The following is a 20,685-nucleotide window of genomic DNA, read 5'->3' as shown; positions in this document are numbered from 1 at the left end:
AGGGTCAGGAAAATAACTGATTTTTTTTTTTTTTTATTTCCTGTACACTTAGTTCTTCTCTCCTGCAATCTGACTCAGTCATTTTTATTTTCTCTCATGTTGAAAAGACACTCTAATATGAGAAAACTCAATCAATGAGCTCTGGAAAGAAATCTTTCATGATCTGTGTCCTTCTGGGTGGTAGATGCTAATGCAATCTGAAATCTTTTGTCTTTTGTCATTAGCTGTTGCTTATCTTGGTCGATTGTCAGAGATGCATTGCACTTGTTATATGGCTGGTTCCTTCTCTATTTTTATTCTCTAAATTGGTTGTTGGATTTGAAGGGATTTTGTTTCTTTTCTTTTGTTTTCCCCCTGAGAACCAGTGCCCATTACTGTCCATTTTGTGTGTCATCCAATGAAAACAGATCACCTGCTTTACCTGACGTTGTATGTTCTAAATAGAGTAAGATGAAATATCAACTTCATCCTAGAATCTGCTGTTTGCCTTTCTTATAGTGGGAACACAACTGAATTAAAGAGAAGAGAAAAGAAAAGGAAAGGAAAGGAAAGGAAAGGAAAGGAAAGGAAAGGAAAGGAAAGGAAAGGAAAGGAAAGGAAAGGAAAGGAAAGGAAAGGAAAGGAAAGGAAAGGAAAGGAAAGGAAAGGAAAGGAAAGGAAAGGAAAGGAAAGAAAAAAGAAAAGAAAAGGAAAGAAAAGGAAAGAAAAGGAAAGAAAAGGAAAGAAAAGGAAAGAAAAGAAAAGAAAAGAAAAGAAAAGAAAAGAAAAGAAAAGAAAAGAAAAGAAAAGAAAAGAAAAGAAAAGAAAAGAAAAGAAAAGAAAAGAAAAGAAAAGAAAAGAAAAGAAAGAAAAAAAGAAAAAAAAAGAAAAAAGAAAAGAAAGAAAAGAAAAGTTGTTTTTTACTAGGAAATGATTCTTTTTTTTTTTTTTTTTTTTTTTTTTTTTGTGACTCCTTGTATTGCCTCACTGGTCTGCCTCTTGTATTTTCTATATTTCAAGGTTTTGTGTTTGTTTGTTTTAATTCAAATCTACCATTGGCCTGTACTCATCTCCAGTTTTTCTGGATAACTTGCATAGATCGACCTCCTGAAAATCCTATCAGCCAAGAAGAATTTTTGGCTATGTAGCAATTGTGTCACCATCCTGCCCACATAACAGTCTGCTCTGAGACCACAACAACTAGGTGGAAGAGCAGCCATGTGCCTGCTCTAGTTTATGGCAGTTTCTGGCATCTGGCTGAACCCACTAGCTGGAAAATGGTTTGAGTCACCTTTTTTCCCTCCTTTTAAACCTTGAACTTTCTCAGTTGTGAAAACTTGGAGCCCCAACTATGCATTTTTAAAGAACTCAGCAAGGAAATTCCCTGTGCATGTCAGGCATAACTACTGTAAAACAAGAGAATGTCTTGACTAAGTGTTTTTTTTGCCGGTGTCCTCTTTAGCAGCTTTTACTTTAAAATATGGCAAGTGTCAAGACTTGAAAGTGTACACAGCAGAAAAAAAAGCTCTTTTTCAGGACATGAAGCTCTTTTTTTTTTTTTTTTTTCCCAATTGGTATGTTATATTATTTTTGTAAATAGTACCACATTATTTGTATTACAAAATTGTATTTTTATTTGTATTACAAAATTGTATTTAAAAGCAGAAGTGTTGAAAATGCACAAAATCGTGGCAACCTGAAATAGAAAGAGAATATGAGTTGGGTTTACTTGGTGTAAGTTTTATATATATATATATGTATATTCTTCTTCTTCTTCTTTTTTTTTTTTTTTTTTTTTTTTTTTTTTTCTAATTGAATTGATTATTTCTTCTGATAAGTGTATTTTTACCATAAAATTGCTGGAAGAAGAAAATGTTTTCTTGAGATATCAAGAAACAATGACCATTTAAAAAGAACAGAATACAGAAAGGAAGCATAAAATAAAAAAAATACAATATGTATTATGAAGAATATTAAAAAAGTCTTTTTTAAAAGCTTGTGATATTTCACAAACAATAATTATTGGCAGTCTGCTAGGTTGCAGTAGTAGTAACTTTTCATAGTTTTACATCTACAGCCACTGCAAAGTTAAACAGATGTAACTGGGATGACTTTGGCCAATATAGATTGATTTGGTCAGAGCTCTTTCTCCATACTGAATGTAACTACTTATTTATAGGCCATCACCATTAATTATAGAAGTAAGCTACAATCTTTTAAAAATGTGAATTATTCAGCAATATTTTGGGGAGGGGGAATTTATGTGTTTTTTTTTTTTTTGACAACACAGATCTTTGAATGAGATGTCATGCATTTTGTCCAGAGGATACCCTGCAGATAGTCTAGATTATGAAGAATAGCAGAGACCGCTTTAATCAAAAGGAACTTAGTAATGCTGTTATGCGGTGCTACAGCCCTGTGTCTCACAATCTCCTCAACATAACTGAACTAATAACTGCATGTCATCACTTAAGGTAGTGCCTAGTGCTTACATTGGGAAAGATTTCCCCTCAGTTCCTGCAGTGAAGTTGGTCTTTGTCTCCTATCCAGAGAAAGCTGAAGTGTTGATTTGACTATCAGAAAATTTAGGTTCCAGGTCCCTTTATCATACTAACATTAAAGATTATTAGAGTGTGAAAAGGCATTTTCCAACTGTTGTATTTGCCAGCCAGACTCTGGGGAGAGCGTTAACATTCACTGTTAGATCATGCTGTGCTTTACTAAGAGCTTAGACAAATGGGGATGCGTTCCGGGAATTCTGGAGTAAGAGCAGAGTATGTGAGTGGAGATGCAAAGCAGAAAAGATCATGTGCTGTTTCTGCACAGAGTGAAGGTCAGCAAAAAAAGTATACGTTCCACATATATATACAGAAAGCTAAATAGTCTAACTGCATAAGAAGAGGACTTTTGTTTTGTGGAAGGATTTCTGACTAACAATACTTAAAAGTAGAATAAAAACAAAAGCATTTCCTGTATATCCAAAGAAACCCACATCCTTCAAGCCAATCCAAATAATTCAATTTGATAAAATCAAGATGTTTAATTTTGCTTCAAATATTTTTTTTTAACTTATTTTGTATTTTTAAATCAAAGTTAACCAAACCTTATTATTTTTTTAATTGGAAAGGAAAATAGAAATATTCCATTTAAAATAGGTTAAGGTGAAATATTTTGTCTCTATCATAATGCTTTTTTTTTTTTTTTTTTCCGTTCATTAACAGTTTTGTCAAGGGTAATGCACTTCTGTGAAAATGTTTTCCTTTTAATGCATTTTTATTTTCTAGCAATACACATAAGATCAATGGTGTTTGTACTACCAAAGATCCGATAGATTATCTTACTAACTTTATAACAGGTTTGCTAAATTTTATTTCCTACTGTCTTGAATTCTATCTTAAATAAGACAGGCAATGGTGACTGCACTGAATTTTTGTTTTTTTTTTGTTTTGTTTTGTTATTGATATTGCTCAAGTTAATTATTCTCTATGCTAAGAGTAGAGGTAAGCAGAGAATTTTCAATGGGTAACTTACGATTTACAAGTTTGGATGGCAATATTGGGTTGCACTTCTCAGGAGACGCAACATTCTCTTCATCTGTTACATACTCAAAGTTAATAATAAACATCATTGCTACTCCCTCTTGATTTTTCACTGGAATTATGTGGGTGTTGCAGATGAAGGTAGATCCTGCAGATGGACAAAAAAAAAAAAAAAAGAAAGAAAGAAATGCATAAATGAAAGGAAACTTAATTATTTTTCATTCCAGTAATTCTAGTTACACCAACAGATAGAATATTTATTTGAATTTAATGATTGAACATCAACCACACTATTCTTTAAATTAAACAGGAGCATTTTCACAGAAAGAAATACATCTTTCAATAATTTATCAGATTATTACCTCTTCCAAAAAATCTCATATTTAAAATGTCAAAAGTAGCAATGTGAACACCATTCCAAACACAATACTAGTGAAGAAAGCAGAACCCCATTTTTCTAAATGTCAAACATTCTTTGAGCTTTTGGTTCTCTTACAACAGGCTGAATCATTCATTAAATATTTATGGGTGTAAATATATCACTATTCTTATTTTAGCTCTCATTCTTTTGGGGGCTGTATAATGTTTAGGTTTGTGTTAACAATTAAATTTGTTATCAATCTGATCCTACAAAGTTTTATATTCTATCACAAAAAAAAAAAATAATAAAAAAATCAAAGTTGTGGTAATAATTTTCAATATTTTTTGGTAGTGTTTGACTTAAGTGTTATATACAAGTTAAAGCATGATTTAAAAAGTACCCTACTTTGCATAAATATGGAGCATACCATGTACTGGAATGAACAGAAGGTGTAATTTCTTAACACCTCTAGTACTCAGGGTGTTCTTGTTCAAATGCCTAATTAAAGATTTAAAGAATGTTTTGCGTTAATTCTTCCAGTGTAACTTTTTATAGAAGTTTCATTTGACAAGGTCATTAGTTTTGATTTAATTCCCTCTTATACTAACAGAATATAGTGGTTCCAAAAATAATGTGATTGCTGTAAGCAATACGATAATGTGCTAAAAGCTTCATGCAAACACAACTGTGAGATGGTGTCTTTCTGTGATAAATGGAGACTGGCTTAATGTACATCATCTGCAATTTATCCATTCAAATGCGGTAATTGCTAAAACTTGACAAGCAGTGCAGTTTGACAAAAACAGATCCTGATCTGGGTTGCACATAATTTTTTATTATCATTATTTATTTATTTATTTATTATTTTTGATAGTGAAGAGATAACAAAGATTTATATGATTATAGCCAAGATCGGATTCTTGCTCCTCATATCTAATGTAGCTCTTGCTATAATGTGGAATGTATAGCAGTTTGAGCTATGTATAAAATTGACGTGCTGGCCTTTCAAGTTTTGCAGCTGTGCCTTCAATCCATTTAATAAAACAGTTAAGCTGTGGCACTTGCCACAGTTTCCATGGTAACAAGCTCAATGTCTTTAGTAAACAGAAAATAGGCAATTTAAGACTGTTCCTTCAGAGCTAAAAATAGAAGTGCTGCAGGCCAAGCATTGCAACATATACTGGTTAAACAGAGGGTCTGAAGAGAATTTAGAAGTAATCTTTGTGCTTCCAGCTAATTGATAAAAATACATATTGAGTTTAAGCAGTCAAAACGATATTTATTTAATCACTTGGAAAGAAAAGCTAACTTATGTTTAAAAAAAGAAAGAATTCCCGATATGGATTGTGTTTTGACACACAGATTTATAGGTTGAGCAGATACCCCCCGACACAACAACCCTGACACAAAGGGCTGGACGTGGGGATAGGCTGAAAAGTGCGCGGATTTGAAGAACATTGAACTCCACTGGATGAAATGTTGATTAATTTTTGCAAACAAGGATGAGAATAAGCCACACACTTCTTTAAAAGCTTGCCTGCCTTTTGAAGGCAAGGATATTTCAGCTTTTGAAATGCTTCCCGCAGTGCTAAGTAATGACAGTATATCCCATTTATTTAGAACATTCTGCACTCAAGCATTTACAAATTCCATTTGGAGTGGACATAGGGATTTGCATCTCTGGACAGATACAGAAGCTGTTTAACAGCTCACAGTAAGAACATGACAAAAAGAGCAAAGGGTTAAAATCACAGCTGTATGTAAAAACATTTTGGGGGAAAAAAAAATGGGAAGAGTCCATATCTGGTACAATTCAGCATGGTTTCTTTGAAGACCAATTGCACCAGCAGGCCAGTGAGTCCAGTGTAGCTCATTAGGCTGAAGTTTTTCCAAGACACTTAGGCTTTTAAGTGGCATGGAATATTTATTTTGTGTGAATAACTGGAATTGGAATTCCGCAACTTGAGCAAAATACAGTGCCTGTCAGTCTTTAGTACTGAAGTGATTATCTCCTATACACTTATTAATGTCTCTCTCTATTGAAATGGCAACAAGGGAATGTAAAATAACAAGGAAAACCTTAGTGACTGAAATATGAGTTAGATATAGAGAAAGCTTATTACTTTGTGTAGTTGTATTTGATGACAATAAATATTAAGAAGTGGCCTGTTTATAAACAATCTTATTCTGCATTTGTACTCTGCCATTCAATAATTATTCATTACACTGACCATGTTTACTCTGTTTTGTCTCTATACTAAAATATTTCAAGGGTAAGAAAGGCTTCTGATAAGCAATAAAAATTATAATGGAGTTTCTGAAATTTGCATTTCTCATGTACTGGCACAGGGCAAGTAGAGAATATGATCAGAATAATAATGAAAAATATACCTTTAATCAGTACATTCAATATCCAGCAATATTTCTGGATTTTCTGAAAACTACCATTGATAAGTAATCATGAAATGTTCCTGTTGTGCTGACTTGACATCATCATTGGAGGCAATGAAGTAGAAAAGCTGGATATATTTATGTCAGCTTGAATTCCATAGTTATAAGGGCTTGTTGTTTTGTTTTGTTTTGTTTTGTTTATGACACTTTAGAGACTACTCTTTCATCTGGTTAATTTAGTGGCAAAATACCAATTTGTGAAGAAAAGGTTCTTCTTCCCTATATTCTGTGTGGACATGGTTCTGTAGTTCTATATTCAGTACTGTGATTTCACAAGACCATACAGGGGCTGTTATAAAACAAACATCAGCAATGATATATATTTAACAAACAAGGATATAAGATATGTTAGGTTTATACAAGGATATATTGCATTATTTGAGCAGTTCTGGTGAAGCCAAGTCCATTTAAATATCTGGCTGCTTAGTGTTTAAAGTTGATTTGCTTCACAGAAGCAGTACAAAGCAGGCACATCACATCAATTAATCTGGCTCATAAAGTCTATGTACCTTTCCAGTGGTTTTCTATAGAGCATTTTAGGACAGATTTGTACCAGGATGCATCTTCTGGATACAACTGCAGTCATTTATTTAAATTATAATAGCTCCAATTATAAGCATTTGGGAGAGTACAATACAAAAATACAACAGCGAAGGCATTCCAAATTAGAAGGGCCTGCATTCCTATATGCAAAACTGTGACATGCAAACTTTGAAATGACCCATCCTGAACAAGTGTTATGATTCAACCTTCCTGGGAACAATGTTTTTACAGGCCATTACATATGCCAAGTTCAGAAGATCTCTGAAAAATGAGACGCTGTGCCTTTTAGGTAATTGTCCTAATTCTGCAAAAGCCCCGTGTTTTCCATAGCCAGCACCCTTGGAAATCTGTCATGGTTCTGCAGGCTTTGTTTGTGTAAAACAGGCAAAGCCTTGTTTTACAAAATGAGTCTGACAGTTCCTAACTGCATCCTCCCCCCCACCCAAAAAAAAAAAAAAAAAAAAAGCCAAGACTGGTTCCAACATGTTTTGGAACCACTTGGCACCCTGTGCCAGAGCATTTATAACTTCTCAGTTGTTTTTCTTTTGCTTGTTTGCTTATGAAGCTGCTGTGGACAACTGAGGAAGGCTATGAAAAGAAAGATGTTGAGTGTGTCCTCTGTGTGCATATATGTATTTCTGGATGGGATGACCTCATACAAGAGTTTGCTAGACATACGATAATGTCTTACTGCTGCAACCTACATATAGTCTAATGTAGTTAGCCATACAATCCGTAGGTACTTCTTCTCATTTAAAATTGAAGGTGAGAAGGAATACATCAAAGCAGAACAGAGAGAGTTGACAACAACAGCTTGTCTACTAAGAAACAGGATCAAAGATGGTTAAAAATTACAGGCAGAGATACTGTGCATGTTTCCAGAGCTAGACAGTCCCGTTCTTGTTTAAAGGCAGATCTAAATGAAAAACATGGGTGAATCTTGCATAAAATCTTGTAAGAATTTTGCAATGTGACAATTTTATGATAGGAACAGGTGAAGGAAGCTGAATATTCTTGTATTTTTATGAAATAATCAGCATGTTTATTTTGGAAATAACTACTCTCCACTTCCCCCCAGTATGATCTCACATTTTGTTATCAAAATAAATGCTTCTCTCAAAGGCAGAAACTTTTAACATATCAATTACAAATGTAGAGCCTCTCTCTTACAATTTAATTTAAGATCTTAATCTATCAGTTATAGTAGAAATGGTATATTCCCTTTAAGAAAGGGCTGACTTCCATAAAAACAAAGAATATCATGTAACCAGTTGTACTGTTACCAGTTCTCTGTTATTCACAGCCTTGGTCTCGAGCCCTTTCCTTATAGCATGGATGATGGGGATTGCCCAATATTAATAAGCAGTTTGGGGAAAGGAAAGGGAGATCATCTGGGGGAGAATGTGGCAGATCAGAACTTCTGTTGGTTTTGCCTGTCCTTCATGTAGTCATTGTCTTTGGGGCAAGAAGCCAAGATATGGCTCTCTATCAATTCCTTAATTCCCCAAAGCCAGTGTCATCTTCCCTCCAACACACTCCCTCCACAGACACAAGGAAGCATCTCTTCCTACTTCTAGATTGTGATTCATCTTGGAAAGTTATCTTTGTTTATTCAGGTCCAGGGCAATACTTGTCCAGCTTTTTAAAGTCTAGAATATTTAAGTGAAAGCCAATTTGTCAAATATTGAGGGATGATGTGTATTGTGATGTGTGAGCTAACCTTGACCAATCAAAGGCTGAAAATGTATTTCTTTGTGTTTCTGTTCAAGCATAAGCCAGGAAAATTGCCACACATAACAGGCAATCTTACTTTTAGTGGATTTGCTGGAAAGGTTTACTACCTTTCTCAAATGAGACCAAGTACGTTATTATTGTAGTGTTAAGCTGAAACCAGTGATGTGCAGATCTTACCAAACTTCACTAAATTTTATGTTAAAGGGCCCCAAATGCTTTTGCAAGACTGTTTCTGTATAAATTACGACTAACTTTTTATTAACAGATTTTCACTATGTAGTCTGCCTGTTTGTATAATAAGAATGAGTAGAAGAGTGACTGAATCTGCCCTGAGAAAATTGCCCAGCCCTTAGTGGTGTAGAATCAGATCATTGGAGATAGATACCACATAGGTACTTGCTCAGTTCAGTAACAACTCCATGAAAGAAACTTCAGATAAATATTTTTGCCTGTTTTTACCTTCATCTCTTTGTATCTTTGCACTTGATGTCATTTATTCAGACCTTTGTAGACGTTTGAGGTCTAAAGAACCTGTCAAAATTTTGGCTCTAACAGAAGGAATCACCCTTGGATGTCCACCCCTCCCCTCTCCCTTCATTTGTTATGTAGTTGCCCACATGAGAAATAAAAGAAACTTAATGCTAAGGCTAAAAATGATAATATTTGCAGCTATAAAGAGCATCTATTCTAGGAAACCCATACTGCATTGCAGAAGTTGCCTGTTGCTGCTCTTCAAATTGTAGAGGTATTATTTTACTTTTTATTTAAGGTGGTGGGACTGAATCATAAAAACAAGTGTCTTATCCAAAGCTGCATCAAAAATGAATGAAGATAATAAGGGTAACACAAAGATTCTCTAAATTCCCTTTTCACAATTGACATTGTTGATAACAGCCCTGTGCTATTAAAATGTGTCTAGTGTATTTCCACACAGAACTTTGGGTAAAAGGTTGTACAATCTACTTAATTTTTTAATTGTATCTTCTGAGCTATGTCTTTATGTCACCCCTTTCCAGTTCCATGTGACTAAAAATGAACTACTTGTGTGGCAAAAATGAGGAATTCACAAGCTTTCCATTAAACATACTGCAGATGTATCTGTATGACTGACTCTTAGATTTATTGCAGAGTAGCAACTAAAAATAGATGGCAGGTTGAAATGTATTGTACCCCTCTTCAATTGAATAGCTATTTTTAAAGAGGGTGGGTAGAGACAAGGCAGAGTGCATTCGGCTGATATTTATTAGTGAGATTTCAGTGATTAAATGGGACCTGTTCCCTTTGACATTTCACTCCACCCTCCATATCAAATAGGTATTCCGTCACTGAAATGGTTGCTGATACTAAGATATGATTAATGTACTGACATAGGTTTGTAAGATATTAACTTATAGTGTTTACAGATGAGGGAATAATTTTTAAACTAACAAACACCCTCTGGAGTCTGTGGACAAGTTCATACACAATTGGAGTGTGCTATATGAATCTCATTTTCTCTCCCTGTAATCGCATTTGTAATATAATTCAATAGCTAGATAAATACTATTCAGCTCCTTACTCCAGCATTTCTTCTATTACTGCATTGGCACAATTAATGCTAACCTTATAATTATAATATCTACACCTACACTAATAGAACTGTGGTCATTAACTGTAACGCTGTACACATTTTATATGGGAGGACAGTTTTCTAGTGCTTTATTATTTAAGCATATATAAACATGTACAGAAGATGCAGAACAATTAAATATATGGAAAATAAAGAAAAGTAAAATGAAAAATAAACAGAGATGTTACATGCCCATGAAGTAGAGACCAAAAAGAACCTAGAGTGAAAAATGTTGAAAACTATAGAAGAAAAAGTAAAGACTTATTTAAGCACCATAGTTAATGCAGCAAATGCAAGATAGGCTTTTTTCTTTCTGCCTAGTTGACCTCAAAACTATATTTGAGTTTTTACAGAGTGGGTATTGCTGGAGAACAGACTGAAATCAGTCTTGAATCCTCTCTCAGACTGACCTTTCTTGTGTACACTCTGGTGTACACATAGTGGGGTGAGAGCTTGGTTTGAAATTGTTTTTTTTGGATGGGTTCTTCTCCATAGTTTACAGAGCAGGTGTGTGACTTGGAATTGTTTAGGCCCTAATTTTAGTTTAGAGCCTCTGTTATGCATTGGCTATTTCTTCCAGAAGAATATAGCAAGTAGTGCTGCTTTTGAAAAACAACGTTTCTGACTTGTTAATGAGAATGTTTCTGTCTCTGCTTATGCAGGTAAGTATCTGGTGCCTGATTCCTTGCATCCCTGAGTGCTCCATACGTGTTACTACATGTGTTACCAGATGCTAAGCAGTTAGACACGGAAGGTCTGGGCAGATTTCACAAAGGGCTACATCTCCGGAAAACCTTATTCATTAGTTAGTCTGTAAACACTTTGCAAGCTGAATCTTGAATAACCAGGGAAGATTTTTTATTCTTTCGTGTTATATATTACAGACCATGAGAGTTATAGAATGGTCTAGGTTAGAAAAGATCTTCAAGATCATCAAGTCCAACCATCAACCTGACCTGCTGAGTACTATCAATAAACCATGTTCCTTAGTGTCATGTCCACACATCTCTTAAATACGGGATGGGGACTCTACCACTTCCTTGGGCAGCCTGTTCCAATGCTTAACCATCCTCTCCATGAAGAAAATTTCCCAGTCTAAACCTTCCCTGTTGCAACTTCAGACCCTTTCTTTACATTCTATCACGTATCACTTAAGAGACCAATACACTCCTCACTGCAACTTCCTTTATGGTTTTCATCTTGTTTTCTTAGCATGAATGCTTGTATACTTGCAATATAGTTGTGGCGATTGCAGGATATACTACACGTGGTGAATTTCATAACTGAACTTTTTATGAGGAAAGAGTGCAAGTAAGAGTGTGCTATTCGTGAAAAACAGAAATGTTTCAGACATTTTCAAAATAAAATAATTAATATTTTTAAAAGACTATTTAAAAGTGGACAAAAAAATCAGGATTAATGGTAAATATAAAATCCATTGTTTGCTCGCCTGCATGATACACATTTGCTGAGAACATATTAAAATAAAAGTTTTCTGTTAGGTACTAAAAAGTGAATATTCTTGACTACAGTTTTATGGCCATCAACAAGAGAAAACTTAAAATGTTATGTTGTAAAGCACAGAGTATCCCAATATGCAATGAAAAAAATGACCAATGTACAAGGTCATTGGACATAGATCAATACCACTTGAGAATGATCAGTACCACTGACTGATGAAGTACCAGATTCTTTTCTGAAGTTGAAGCAGTGGATGAAAAATTGATAATATCTTAGCCCAAGTAATAATAACAGAGCATAATTTATCTATATTATGGAAATGGATTTGTTATACTGCGTTCTGTTGTATCAACAGGCATTTACATATCACTTTAACTCACAGTTTAAGTCATTTCCATTCATTCTTCAGTATTTGTCTAGATAGATAATTTTTAATTAGGAAACGTCATAGTGTTAGAGATTACATTAAGTCATTTGAATTACATGCAATTAAAATAGTTTTGAAAACAACTGGATTTCATAGTGAAAATAGGTTGCTTTGACTTTCTTCATTCACATTTGTAGTAAGCTTATTTAAAGCATAGAACTCAACAAATACCAGATGTTTAGCTCAAGGTGAAAATCAGCATTAGGACACATTTTCTCTCATGGTTTTGTAACAGAAAAATAAAGAACTGCAGAGCTTTGGCTTCTGTTTGCAATATTAAATGATGATTTTAAGGTGAATATATACTTTAAATATAATTAATTTTAGAAAAAAAAAACAGTTATCTGACAAAAAATGATTCTAATTGTTGTAGCTAGTTTGCTAATTTATTGTTTATTTAATTGTACAAGCTAAAATTGAAGATACATTTTTTTTCTTTTTTTTTTTTTTCCCCTCTTTCTCTCTCTCTCTGTTTTTTTTTTTTTTTTTTTTTTTTTCCTGTAGCTATTCTTTTCTAAACCCTCATTAGAAGCTATGCACTTCTGGGCATTCAACTGAGAAATGTCTTATTATCTTCATGAGAAAAGGGAGCTCAGGTTTGTTGAATATTGTCCATCTTGCAGAAAAAGTGCAGATTAAGACATTTATGAAAGTAACCTCATTTTTTTTCCCCCAAACTACATAAGCTATTTTAAGAACTAATTGAATAACCTTACAAAGCAGAATGGAAAAAAAGTCAGAACTCAGTTTCAGTAATTTCATTCATCCAATGCGTTAGACTAGAATACACCATGAAGTAAAGGATTCTGTTCTCACTTACACTGAATCATTCCAGGGTGATTAAGTTTTTTTATTTATTTATTTTTATTATTATTATTATTATTTTTTCAATACGGTTAATAGATATCAAAAAGAAGGCATTAAATGGCCATACAGTACAAAGGGTGATACAGAAAAACAGATAGCAGGAGCAGATCCTGGGGCAAAGCAGAAATCCTGTCATTGCTACAAACTTTCACAAGTGCAATGTGTATCCAGCTCCATTGGCCAAGTGGAAGGAATTGTATTTTATAAATATAGATGCTTTTCTCATGGAGATCATACCCTTGGAAAATCATACTCATGCAAACACACCTTTCCAGATGTTTTATATGGTAAAGATGGTTACATTATAATTATTTGGAAATACACAAATGCCAAGTTTGTAGGGAAAAAAAAAAGGAGTCATCATATACTGATTGTAATCCTGCATAATGTTTCTGAAGGAAGAGAATAGGCAAACAAGGAATGAGGAATTCTTGCTGTGATCATGAGATCTTGGTAACAAACAAAGCAGATGACCTGGAAATTCTCATCAGTGAGAAGGCCAATCCTGAAAAGTGATAAAGTAGTCAAGCTACTGGGATAGTAAAGTAAGTGGATGCAACCTCCCAGGGAAAAGAGGGCAGCTAAAAGAGACATGCTAGTTAAAGGCATGAGGTATTTTGGATTTCTTAATAAAAGGTATTCTAATAATAACTCAAAATCATGGAATTTTCAATTCATATTAATAAATGTGGTGGGAACTGTATGTACTGAAGGCTTGTCAAGCACACGAGTGAAATATTACTATTTTTTTTTTTTTTAATAAAAATACATCATGTTTTCTTATGGAAAGACTCCATACCCCAAATGATGTGTTTTTAATGTAGGATCTCATTAGAATTGATAAATATGAATAACTTACTGGACCAGAAGTTCGTGATGACTTAAGGGTGGTTTTCATGACCTGATTGCCAACAATATAGGCAAACAAAGAACAATCCCAAGCAGTAAAATGGTGCTTCTTCTAAATGGATAATTTTCTATGGATGAGAAAAATGTAAGTAGAAATAACTGGGAGGAAGAATCAGACAAATATATGAATGAATATCTGGAATTCTTAATGAAAATATTACCTAACAAAAGAGTAGTGATTCAAAGATGCTGAAAATCTTAGATGCAATTCCATTTGGTTTCAGTACAAAAGTGAAGCAGATAGGAATTAACAGGTGTGTAGTGTATAGTGAATGGAGAAAGAAGAAAGTAAATACACATGTATATGTTGGAAGAAGCTGAGAGGTATGAAATATAGGTTGTTGACAGAAGAATGTGACATCAGAGCAAGACTAAGGAGCATAAGTAGGTATCTAAGTAAGTTAAGCCTGTAGATATATGCTTATAATAATTGCAATAGTAGTGAAAGCCCATAAAAATCCCAATGACAGTTGCCATAAAATTGTTAATAATTATGCAATGATAATTATGCAACAACCAGACAAATCCACTAGTTAATATTTTTGTTTTGTATTTAAGAACAGCTTGAATAATTTATCACTATAATGAAGTTTTACCTTTCCATTGTAACTATGAAGTGTATCAATTCTTTGCTAGATTCAAATATCAACAAACTTGTAAAAGTGTAATTGAAGGTCTAGGCATTGGTTGAGCAGTCTACAGCTGGCCTGCAACCTCTTAACAAGTCTTGCTGGGCAAAGTTCCAGAAGGTTAGAACAATGGTAATACCATGCCAACATTTAAGAGTGATATAGTTGGATATAGTATATATAGTATCTCTCTCTCTATAGTATCTATCCATATATATAGTATCTATCTATCTATCTATTTAGATATAGATATAGTTAGACATCGTATAGTGATTGGAATGACGGTATGGCAGTGAGCCTGATATCACTCCTAAGGAAAATAATGAAATGTGATATTAGATTACTTTAATAAAGAATACCTGACAGGAATATAATTAATGTCACTCTGTATGGTAATATAGATGTTGTTAAAGGGCAAGAAGTCTGATTTGATGGTTATATTCTTTCTAAAGAAAAATGAATAAGTAGCCATCACAGACATATGTTTTTGTAATGATTTCGCTATATAACTAAACAATAGCATTGCACTGATAAAAACAGTAACAACAACAAAACCATATTACATGGTTTACAACTTGACTGAGATATTCCAAAAAAGATTCCAAAATCTGTGATCTGGAGGATCACAACTCAGCACCGGATTTTCTAGTGAAAGTCCACAGAAATTAATATGATGGTATTCATTTGCTTTGAAAATATCTGGAGACAAAATAAAATAAATTCTGTGAAATATTTGGATGTATAGTGGCTAGTGCCATACTAATAAGGTAAAATAGAATAATTTGGATAGTTCTGTTAGAGGGATATTAAATGCAAACAAATGCATTCTAAAATGGTAAATTTAATCATACAGTTGAGGAACCAGGGCACATAGGCTGAAACTGAAAAAAGGTAGCTATATTGTGGAATGGAATTTCACAAAAGAATTTATAGGATATATAAGAATGACCAGCATGGTTTGCATAAACAGGTAGAATAAGAAGTTGTCCTTTCTTCATGTATATAACACTGGGGAGAATGAAACTGGAATATTGAATTCATTTTGTGGCATCTGAATTCTTAAAGGATACTAAAAAATTGGAGAGGGCATTAAAACAAAACAAAACAAAAAAGCAGAGGAACGGCATGCTTCAGCAAGTTCCTTTGCTGTGAATCTTACAGATGTCAATCTTTGTTAATGAGAAGCAGTTTGAGAAGTGACTTACATTAGAGTCAGTAACTTCATGGAAAGAGTAGTGAATACTAAGGAGCTGTTGAGTCTAGCAGAAAGAACCTAAATGTCTGGAAGCCAAAAACAGATGATTCAGGCTATAGCCTTCTGGAATGAGCCATCAGAGCCATCTCTTTATGTTTTTGGATCAAGCTGGAAGAAGCAGACAAATTGCTTTTATTGACATAACCTATGTGCTATTCGACTTCATAAATTTTTAATGTTTCTTCCAAACACTTCATTTCAATTCAATTGGGAATTCTGTGCTACCTGGCCCAGCTCTGCTGTGGATACACACTGATCTGTAAACCAAGATTCTGTTTACCTCTCCCCTGTACTTGGAAATAAAGTTTCATGTGTTCTGCCTATTCAGCTGGTAAAATTTCAAAGGCCCTCCATGATCTGGTGTGATTCCTATGGTTTGGCCTTAGTAATGGGTAGGGATACACAGCAGCAGACTTTGGCCTGTCCTTGAGCTATGGTGTTGAATTAAATTCCCAAGGCATGACTCCTAACCTCCTCTCTCCTGCTGATGAACATAGCCTCAGAAGGCTGTAGGATGTGCATGCTTCTACTTCTCTTAGTTGCATCAGCAATGCTAGATCAGTACTCTCATGGGCAAGTTGTCTGGAGCTGTTGTTCCTCCTTTCTCATTCACTCCTCATTAGGAAAGGGCAGCAGTTTCCAGCTCTAATCCTTGCAGTAATGGATGCTGGAGAATGCATTTGGCTATCTGGACTGCATCTGCTGCTCAAATAGCTTTTTCCTCTCCTGCTGGGAAAAGTCACAGACCAGATGGTGATGCAGGGTCAAAGCATTGCTGCCAGTGCAAAGTCATTATCACTAACTAGATATCCCCCCAAATAATACATATTTTTTTTTGTGCATGACATCTGCCCTGTGAAACATTAAAACTCTACCTCATAATCATAACTCTCTTTAGCTACTACCAACTCCACCTGATTAACTAAGAACATAACTGTTACCGGACATGGAAGTGGAATTTATTCTTTATTTTTGAAAGTAAATCCAGCTTAACATCTCAACCTTCACAGAAAGCTCATGTTCTTAGGTTGGAATCATGCCCTTAGTATCCATACTTGATGGCTTCACATGATGTCCTGACTACCCATATGTATGTCCATCTGTTGGGTTGGCATGGTGCCCTCCCACAAGTCACTGGACTCCTGCCCTAGGACATGGCTGGGGACTGAATGCTTACTTAATACTTCATGTGACTTCTTGTCTGTGTGGATGTGTGTGTGTGTGGTGTAACCCTCCTGTTTAAAATGGTCAGGATAGAATGTATTTGCCCAATTCACTTCAGGCAAATAATCTAAGTGCGATTCAGAACATCTTTAGGTAGGGGCTAGAAGAATGGTAAGCAAATCCATGGAGTGAATCAGATTTCTAAGCCGAGCATGTAAATCTGAACAGTTTAATAGCAAAACATTGCTTGTTGTTAGGAAGAAGTTCAAATACTACAAAAAAGGATCAACGCTGAATAATGATAATGAGGCATACCATTACAAACACCAAACTAATTGTGTGAGGGTTGGAAAGGTATCCTAACTAGAAGGCTGGATTTTTGAAGGTCCTCACATAGTATTTCAGCTTGTCTTGCATGATTTTATTTTGCCAGTTTTGCTTTTCAAGTGAACACAATTATTGACTAAATAGCTGAATAAAACTGATCTTCTGTTATCAACTGCTTCTGGATGGCATCTAGTTCAGAGTCTACAGAGATGACATCCAGACTCTATCCACTTCATCAAAATGGTTGATTCCAAAATTTTGTCACTGCAGACCCTCCAGCTAGTGACTTGTGCTCTGCGCAATCCAAAGATGCTCGCGTGCTGCATTTCTCTCCTATCACTTATGTATTCTTTCTCAGAGCTTCTATTAGACTGTAGATCCCTTAGCAGCTCATGGAAAATCACTCTTGGCTTCTTATTTAACACCTGGGGACAACATAGGGAAGGAAGAAATATAGTTTTGTAGAGTAATTTCTAAAACACAGTAAGTTACAGAACAATTAAAGCCTTTTGAAAATCGACCAAATTACTCCTAAAAAGATGTCTCGTAATGTTACCTGAAAGATGAAAATTCGTTTGCTGCTCAGAGAAAGACTGTGCTCATGGACTCCTCTTGAAGGCTCTGGCATATTTACCTCACCCATAAACTTTATGTAGACAAACCTAATACTTCAGTGAACTAGGATCCGAGTTTCTGTAACAGTCAATCTGTCTTTCTTGGGCATCTGTTTCAAATGTGTTCTAATAACCTGTTTGAGAAATAACCTGCTTCAGGCATAGTGCAAAATGGAATTCATAATTCAAAATAATGCAGTGGTTATAGCCACAGCCCACTCTTGTCAAACTACATGTTCACTATTTTTGTTCTTAATACAACTTTCATCATTTATTTAGGTATTTATATGGAAAATGAACTCCACTTACAATCTTGCTCTGATTGTACGGCCTGAGCTGCAATGGAACTCTGGCTAATCAAGAATAAAAAGGGTTGATGCTAAGTCATCATGTATCCAGTCTTGAAAATATCCTTTAGCAGAACCCTGTCAAATATGTCACAGTGTATTTCTCTCATAATAGTCTATTTGCTGCAGTCAAACCTTGTTGATTTTGAAGCTTAATAACTCTAGGCATTGATTATCTTTCAAGTTTGTAAATTGATGACCCTCAGCAACTGAGCAACTTGTGTCTTATTAGTATTATCCAAACATTTCATTTTAGATTTGTTGCTTCTATGGAACTTTGTAAGTATGGATACGTGACTTATATGTAGTTAGCTGACTTGTAAATTGGTGAATTTAAATGCTTTGGTATCTTAACTGTACAGTTTCTGAAGTTTATATATACAGAAAATATATGCAGCTCACACATACATGTATGTACAAGCATGAGTATTCTATACATGAAATATTGTCATCAATGGTCAAAATTGTCTGACACCTCTTCTGTAAAACTGTATTGTTATTTTATTTTTTATTTTTTAAGCTTGAGCTATTCAGCTTGATTTTTCATATTGGCTATTTTATACCAAATCTATAATTTTATGGTGGTTTTGGGTAGAATCTACCAGTTACTTAGGAAAATAAGACAAGTGGGCATTTCTGGCAACAGACTGCCGATGAAACTTCAGGTGTTGTTCTGAGTTTTCTGTCTCTCTGCAGATTGTAGATGCATTTTAGGGAAACTTGTCCTTTTAGGCAATAGTTGAATACTCTATACAGTTTCTCAAATATTTCATTCATGATATGCAGGTCATGTATAGCAAGTAAAAAGTGAAGTATAGTAAGATAACATTAAGAAACATGAATGCAGGAAATAACAGTCAAAACTTCACAATGTAGCTTCATTACAACAGTAAGTTTGGTAGATGGGAAAATGAATCATCAGAGTAAAACTCCACGTTCATTTTCTTAAATGGCTGAGTGATATTATTTTTGTGAAAGACTTAATGAGACTGACAGATTTTATAGGCTGATGGTGTTACACTTCAGAAAACTAAAATGTGAAAATTGCATTTTATTCATGTTACTTTTGATGTTAATGCTACAAATTTAAAAATGGTCCATTTATTTAAAGAGAATCATTACTTTAATACATACGCTACGCATTATTCGGTGAAGTGCAACCACTACAGTCCATTGTAAGCTCATCCTTTTCTAATTGCAGTTGTTAAATCTGTGGTAATCTCCTTTGCAAGTATGGCACAGAACCAGTCATAAATACCACAAGAAGGGCAAAATTTACTGTGCAGTAAAGGTCAAAATGATAAAACCCATAAAGAGTATAATGAAGCCTATTGGCTAAGATTCAACTGGGCACTTAAGTAGATGACAATTTTTAGCTTGTGAGAGGTCCCGTTGACTAGCTTAGCAGCTCAGGTGTCCTGCTGAATATTGTCATTTATGTGTGATTTGCGTATTACTTAATCTTCATATTGCTTGGACACTACAGTGAAATTAGTATGCTTTGTCTAGATACCTGAAATGACAGTGGAAGAACTGAGATAGTTGCTAATTCCCTAGTATATAAAAGAAATTAAGTAAAATGGAATAAATTTTTAGGAAAAAAATCCATCTGTACAAGCATGTGATTTGACGTCAAATATGAACTCCTGCCCTGATTTTTTTTTACTTAAAAAAAAAACAAACAACTTATTAGGAGTTCTCCCCTCATATTTCTATTCTACTTACAATAAGACATTGACTTTGAGAGAGACAGAGAATGGTAGCAGAAGCCCTCCACCTTTTTGTTGCAGTAGCACAGCCCTGTGAGACATACTCTCTGAATCAGTGTCACAGCTAGATCCACCCCAAATTTCATTGTGTCATGTTGGTCAGAGAGTACCTGAATTTTATCATACACCTATATATACTAGCTCTGACTGTTTTTCTTATCTTTATGGGAGATATCATATTCCATGTAAATCTGGGTATAAGGAAACTGTGGTGTTCCCTTAACTTAGAAGCAAATCCAGCTTTGTACCCCTGGGCAAAGAGATATCAAAACAAGTCTGCTACCCTCTGTGCTGCAGAAAATTGAATTCAGTTCAAGGTCTTTTCAAATGAATTTCAGTGTCCAGAAGATGAAGTTGATTTTCTTTTCACTAACACAGATCTTGAATGAGTTGTTCTTAGTATGCACAAATGTGAGAGATGCTTTCACACCCATATTGTGCATTTTCAAAATTACTTTCACAATTCCTTTGTATTTGACATTTAACGTTCTAAATTGAACTAGGGACTGGTTGAAAAATTGTTACACAGAAAGTTTTAACTAACACAGAATTTCCATCAAGTTATCTGGGGAGAATTTTTGCCTTTTTATTGGAAAAAAGAACTGAATAAAAAGAGTAAATAATGCACATATTTTATTATTATTATTATTATTATTATTATTATTATTATTATTATTATTATATGCAAATACTCAATCTT

General features: G+C 34.4%; 1 protein-coding gene across 8 annotated transcripts in view; it reads right to left on the bottom strand.

Annotated features, from left to right (window-relative positions):
* KCNH7 (potassium voltage-gated channel subfamily H member 7) overlaps positions 1 to 20,685 on the bottom strand; it is a 222,020-nt gene that overhangs the window by 87,989 nt on the left and 113,346 nt on the right. For all 8 annotated transcript variants that reach the window (XM_084524177.1, XM_084524179.1, XM_084524178.1 and 5 more), the window contains exon 3: positions 3,511 to 3,666. In XM_084524177.1, the coding sequence (XP_084380303.1) occupies positions 3,511 to 3,666 (156 nt within the window). The remainder of the gene's footprint in view (positions 1 to 3,510; positions 3,667 to 20,685) is intronic.

Source organism: Aythya ferina, assembly GCF_964211825.1.
Source record: "Aythya ferina genome assembly, chromosome: 6".
Taxonomy (NCBI): domain Eukaryota; kingdom Metazoa; phylum Chordata; class Aves; order Anseriformes; family Anatidae; genus Aythya; species Aythya ferina.
This window is presented reverse-complemented; position numbering and strand designations above follow the sequence as displayed.